General features: G+C 43.9%; 1 protein-coding gene across 1 annotated transcript; it reads right to left on the bottom strand.

Annotated features, from left to right (window-relative positions):
- Window positions 1-518: 518 nt before the first annotated feature.
- FERD3L (Fer3 like bHLH transcription factor) lies at window positions 519-1070 on the bottom strand. Its single transcript, XM_003204687.1, has one exon. It carries the CDS (start codon window positions 1068-1070, stop codon window positions 519-521), a length of 552 nt encoding a protein of 183 aa, XP_003204735.1.
- Window positions 1071-6829: the final 5759 nt, after the last annotated feature.

Raw genomic sequence — 6829 nt, forward strand, 5'->3', positions numbered from 1 at the left:
TCCGTCTAGAGGTTCCATTTAACTCTCCCTGTGACACACAGCTTGGACTTGTCAAGGTGGACTTCAGGGAAAAAGAGAGCATTCTTTTTATTAAAAGGAAAACATTACAACAGATTTTTTTTTTATTTTTTTTTTCCTAGCCCCTGGCGGGCAGCTGGGCCGGCAACAGAATCCCCTGGAAAGCCAATCCTCTGACAGCAGCACCTCCGCTGCCCTGTCCGATCCGTTTTGGAAGGCAACAAATTGTAAAACACTAAAGCAAACAGTCAAAGAAACAACAACCAAAATGCCCCAGAATTTCTTTTTTTCTTTCCTCCCTCCCCTTTTTTCCCCCTCTTCCTTTACAAAAGCGATATATATTAACAAATCTACACACATCGAACCTCTCTATCTCCCCTTTCCCTTCGCACCCTGCTCGCTTTGAGTGCCACGCCTGCACGGTCCCGGCTGCGGGGCGAGGAGCCCGTGTTTAAAATCGGTGTCCGGCCCCAGCCCCGTTCCACCGGGCCTCTCTGCCCCTAGCTCGCCTCCTGCCTGCTGCAGCCGTTCAGGAGCTCGGTCATGAAGGAAATGTACACTATGGCCAGGCGCAAGGTCTCTATCCGGGAGAGCCGCTTCTCGTAGGCAAAGGTGGGCACCTTCTTCCTCAGCTGGTCGAATGCCTCATTGAGGTTAAACATCCTTTTCCTCTCCCGGATGTTGGCTGCCTGGCGCTGGGCGTAGGTGATAACCCGCTTTCTCCTAGGTCTGTCCAGTAGGGAAGAGCTCCTCGTCCTCTCCTCTTCCTCCTCTTCTTTCTCGTCTTCGAGATCCCCGTCTCCGAAGGCAGTCAAAGGCAGTCCCCGGGCCATCTCCTCCCTCAGCGACAGGGCTCTGTCCCCGAAGGGAGGCTCGGAAGTTAGCCCCAGGCTCGGCCCGGCCCGGGATGAGCTCTGGGGGGCTCCCAGTGAGATGTCGGCCACGAAGCCCAGCACCGAGGCCCCCAGCAGCCGCTCCGGGCAGGGGAGCGGCTGGGCTCTGCGGCGGAGCAGCTCCGGGCGCCGGTGGGCCGGGAAGAGGCCGGCTGACATCTTACTTCGGAGAGGGCTTAATCGGGTCCCCCACCCCAAGCCTCGGCGGCGTTAATATTTATAACCCCTCGGATAACAGGATTAGCAGGACTAGAAAGAGCGGCTGTGAAATTTCCCTCCGTGATACTGATGAGAGGAGACAGGCAGCCCCCTCGGGGACGCGTGGATGCTCACGAGAGAGGAGTCCCCGGCGAGGCAATCCTGTCACAGCGATCAAGGACAGTTCCTTCTTGGCAAAACCCTCGGCTCCTACCTGCTGAGCACTTTTGTCTCTTCTTATGCACCCTCAACAAACGATTTTCAAGCTCTTTACAGCCCGCAGCAGCAGAGCCGGGTCTTCCCTGGGCTCGCCTTCCTGCTTTCTGTCGGGTTCTCTGAACCCTGAGAGCCAGCCACACAATTGATGTCAGGCAAGTACGTGGATACTTTTAATGATGTCCTGAAGAGGGGACCTGCACGCAGAGGGTCACCGGGAAATGTTTACCCTGTATCCCAGCGCAATGAGATCTGAATGGCAGGACCTCCATTAGCCTAAGTAAGCATTGTAGGGGACCCGAAATTGCATTCCCAGTAGTAACTGTTGGAATCGTCTTCTCCATTCCCCCTAAATCCCTTCGGCTAGAGTTCAAACATCTGGACAGGGTGGCAGCAAAAGGCTGCTTCGTAATGCTCATTTCAGGCTATTTCTAAGCATTGCTTTGAACTCCCTTCCTCCTGCCCAGCAGACGAGGATAAGGCGGTGCCATTCAGGGCAGCAGCTGCTTTCACCCGAAACTTCGGCAGAGCCAAAGTCAGCGGCGCTGCGTGGAGGAATCGACCTGACTGTTTGTAATGATAACGGTGGATACACGGAGCAAAATGGCGTGAAATGCACATAAACGTACCCGCACACACAACATCGCTGAATACCTTTCTTTGATCGAAGTTATCTTGGACGTTGGGGATCGTTTTGCTTTCGTCCTGGGAAGCTGGGAGGGGTGAGGGGTTTTGTCTTCACCCTCCCTCACCTCATATGTCTCTAAGTAACAGTGTGGTCTTCGCGGTCCGGGACGGCCTTAGGCACACCCAGGTGGAATCGGATCGATTTGTTTTGGGCTGCGTGTCTGGGGGCGGCTGATACCGTCATTCTCGTACTGCCCTCTTAAGCCCTAATCTTCTTCTTTGTCATGCATTGTTGCCACTCGCTTTGGGGCTAATTAGTCCCTAATTTCCAAGGGGATTTCAAAACCCATCAGATGAAAGCAGACGGATGATAGCGGCAGAAGGATCAAGCCCCGCAAAAAATCCTTCCTGTTTGCCTACGGGACAGCAAACATTTCCGATGGCAGACGAGGATCCGCCGTCGTTTACAAACCAAATATCCCTTCCCCCCTCTCCTCCCCAGCCCCCCTCCGCTTTTTTTTTTTCCTCCTCTTGGTTAAGGCGATGCGGTGACGACTCCCCTCACCTCCCCCCCCCCCGCCCCGTGTGTGCAGCGGAGCGGAGCGGCCCGGCTACATTGGACAGCTCCGGAGCGGCTCCGGCCGCAGCGGCACAGGTAACGCGCGGCTCCGCCCGGTCCTCTGTGCTCCGAGGATCAGCGCAGGATTCTGCCCCTCGGTGCCACCTTCACCGTCACCGTTGTTGCGGCCATTGGTCAGAGGCGTGGTGTCTGCTGCAACGACTTGGTGCCATGCCTAGGAGTTAAGGGAGAAACGAGCAACAGGGAGACGAAAGTAGTGGGTTCTCTTACAAAATCAAGCGCTATTCTTTATTAAGGATTCATTAAAAACCTGGTGAATGAACTAATAAGCAAAAAGAAGCTGTAAGGCTACTGATAGGACAAGTGTTTACTAGAGAACACACAAAAGTAACAGCAATTTGATGACGTTCCATGGGAAAAATGGCATCAACAACAACATAAATATATATGATTGATCTGCAAAGGAATGTAACATATACAAGATAGTTTTAGTTGAGATAGTGTTTCATTTAAAGATATGGATATATAATGTAGGGACATACGCTCGCAGAATTGTGTGACCACAGAGTGCAAACGTATTGTGGAAGTACAAATGCTGCAGACAATTAAACAAATAAAGGGAGAAATTTGAAATTGTCAGCTTTGTGTCAGTCTTCACACAAATTTTTCAGTATGTGAAAAACTGACTTCTACCGGGTGATAGCATAGCCATTCACCATGGTCACTTCAGAAAGAGACTCTTACAACATAGAGGACTTAAAAGGAATGTATCTGCCTCTGGTTCCTTAAAAGTAGCACTAAAACAAGGATTGAACAATTGGAAGGTCATAGTAGCACATGAGGATTTTAGCAAAAGTGAATCCTCATGTCAAACTTCTTTTATTTTTTCCTTTTTTCCCCTTCCCTCTCCACCCCCCCCCAATGCTACTTTGTTTCCTGCTTTTCTCTTCTTCTTCTTCTTTTTTTTTTTAATATTATTTTTCTTCTTATGCTAATGGTTGTAAAGTGTAGACTTTGGCATCAAAATACAATAAGTAGTTTGTCTCATCTATTAGCCCTATTAGAAAAACATATATACCCCTTTATACTCATCCCTGATTATGTCCTAATTACAAAATCTTTTGAAAATCAAAGTCTTTTACTATGTCTTCTGAAATAATAAAAATACATTATCTTTTGTACTAGCAGAAATGAACATAATGTGCATTTTAATTCAGTACACTTCTATGGAAATTGTTTCTTTGTTTTAGTCTTGGGTGCTGAGTCCATGTGCTGATAACTTTCCACATTATCATGTGTGAAAAGGCAGCCACTCTGATGATTTAGCATTACTGATGGAGATGTTATACATTTTAATAATATAGACCATACTTTACTGGAAAATTCATTGGAAGTCAATGCTGATCCTGGGATGATGAAATAAGGGGCTGTTATCCATCCAACTTGTCTCAGCAGGCAAGAAATTGGAAGATACTATCTACTCTACAAATTACAGATTGCTAGATATACAGCTAAGAAGTGTCTATGTACACACCTTATAATATGGAAAAAAAATCTTCTCTACTTTAATTGATCCATTAATAGCCAGAAAGTTACTATCACTGTCAAAACGCATTCTGAACAATAGAAAACAGATGTAGTGTGCAGTAGGCTCTCTCTTTCAACATACTGACATTGCAGCTGCCTAATCCTGCTGTTAATTTCTAAAATTATAGTAATGCTCATGGATCAGGAGCTCATTACCCCAGAACAAAGGACAATTTCTGTCCTCTTTAGATCATCTTTTGCATTCCTACCAGGCTGGACAAAATCAGTGGCGTATCTGGCTGGAGGCAGGCACATTCACAAGGATTTGGACAGACTTTGTAAAATATCTCAGCATGACACTTGCTCATTGCATACTGGAGAGATCATCACTGAAGAATTAACACAGACATTAAGTATTTAAGTGAATCTAGCTGAAGACAGACTACTTCGATGCTAGAATAATGTAGTAGTACCCAGATGAAAGCAGAGCACAAAGTGATTGAATGTGATATCACCAAACAGTAAAAGAGATCTCATGTCTCAATGTCTTATGAGATCACACAGGCAGGGAACTGTGATGTAGCTAATGTTCAGAGAATTTATGTATGAGTCAGTTGAGAAGTTGAAGAAGGCTAAAGCAAAGTATCAGATGAATTGGTCAGTTCTGTTCTTGCAAGTAAACTAGAAAGGAGAAGACTGCTGAAGTCAAAATTAAAGCTAACATAGACCAGAGGAGGCAGGGCCTTGATGGCTGAAACTATTGGGAAAACCTCTGATACAGTGGAATCAGGTAAGTGTGTGAAGCTGAGGAAAGGATTATCTCCCTTTGACTTCTGCGGGTCTCATGCTAAAAGAATTGACTTCATCTGTTAAGAAAAATAAAATGGATACTATAAATGAAGTGATATTATCTATCTGTTGGTTCTTATCCAAATTTGAGCTATCCCAGATATCCAATTGCTGACTTCTAGCCCATTTTTTGTGAAAGGATGCCTATACTAAAACTCATGTCTAAAGAATTGGACCTCTTATCCAAGAACCTGAAATACCCTCTGCCTTGCTACTCCTAGCTTTGATATTCTTCTGAGGATATGAGATTTCTTTCTTTTCTAGTCCTGAATATCCCCTTAGCAATTTGTATAGAGTTTCACATAGTATCTTGGATGAATTCCATTTCTTTTCCTGAACACACTGGAAGTTGTTAACGTAATGAATATTGTTTTCTTACTACCTTGTTGCTCAGTGTTTCATCTTCACTTTTCTGTTTGTTTGTTTGTTTGTTTTTTTCCTGTGCTATTTAATTGTGATTTCAAGACAGGATTAATAATTTTACATAAACTTTTCAAAGACTTTTCTCTTGCAATATCAGCTGCCAAAGTGATGAGACATGTAAATGAGAGCTAAATAGATGCTATTTCAGTTTGAAGATGGGGAACAGAAATAGTGCATTACTGCAAATAGAAACTCAAATGGGTCCCAGTGTGAGATAGATCAAATATAACTTTAGAGGCATTTGGGATATATAGCACTTTATGGTAAGAAGATCTCATTAATTTACTCTGTTCTGAGCACTTGTCCCATCCATGGGTAGCATATAAGTTTAGGGTAATTATATGTTGTTATATTTGCCATCCTTCCTTCCATTTTTTTGGTGCATTTTATGTTACAACAGAACTGAAATCTTGATATGCTACAGAATTTGGGCCTTATCAGTAGTTACGATGATACGATTATCATGAGTATGTTGAAAGCGTTTGTAACTAGATAAAGACAGTCAAATATGTTCAGGACCTTCATCCTGGCTATCAAGGGAGAAGGTTAGATGTTGCTTTTGTGGAAACGAAGTGTTTCTTTCATTTTATATCCCAAATGAAGGAGAAGGGATGGCTTTCCTCTCTTGTCTGCTCTGGTGTTACAGATGAGGATCGAATCTTTGTATTTCTGCTGTCATTAGTGAAAGAAAAAGCCCAAACATTGCTGGGATTTTTAAACATGACTGAAAAGTGAGACAAAGACTAACTTTCATACATTTCATGAAAACAAATGTATTTTAGAAGAAGGAAGAGTTAAACTGAGTCATATCTGGAGAAGTCTATCAGGAAAGTGGAAGCAGGATGTGTGAATACGTACTGATGGTGCTGATGTGAAGGGAAAGTGAGCCCTCTCCTGAAACAGTGGTAGGACTGGAGAAGAAAAAGCTGAAGTTAATTCTAAGAGGTTTATAAGGCAACTATTAAACCCTCAAATCCTTGAATTTAAATGCTGTTAATTTCTCAAATTCCAAATTCTGCCCAGTGAAGCCAGGATGATCTTAAAAGTTCTGGCAACTAATCTGGTGTTACGTAAGGACACAGTGGTTTGACATGTGTAATATATTTTAAATGGGCATTGTAAATAAAGAAATCATCCAAGTAGATGTTCTAGGCTAGAGAATGAGGAATGAGAACTCATACTCTATCTATTTTATACAGCTCCTAGGCCTTAACACTATTTCTTGGTCTTCTCCCTTCCACACCATCTTTTAATCTAGATTTGCCCTGCTTCAGAGAATTATGTCTCATCTCACTTTGGGAATTTCCTCAGGCTAACTATAGTGAACAGTAGTGTCAATTACTTGCACAAAGAACCACAACAAGAGATACAACTTTATACTTAAAATTGCTCCGATACCATAGTAATAATTATGTAAACACTTACAGAAGGAATTGCAGTTGTTGACTGTTACCATAACTCTAAAATCACAGAGATACAGTATCCTGACTATGACATG

The sequence above is a fragment of the Meleagris gallopavo genome, chromosome 6 (genome assembly GCF_000146605.3).
Source record: "Meleagris gallopavo isolate NT-WF06-2002-E0010 breed Aviagen turkey brand Nicholas breeding stock chromosome 6, Turkey_5.1, whole genome shotgun sequence".
NCBI classification, from domain to species: domain Eukaryota; kingdom Metazoa; phylum Chordata; class Aves; order Galliformes; family Phasianidae; genus Meleagris; species Meleagris gallopavo.

Bases quoted from the DNA above. Each gene is read 5' to 3' on its own strand.
- FERD3L (XM_003204687.1), bottom strand. From the start codon at position 1,070: ATGTCAGCCGGCCTCTTCCCGGCCCACCGGCGCCCGGAGCTGCTCCGC.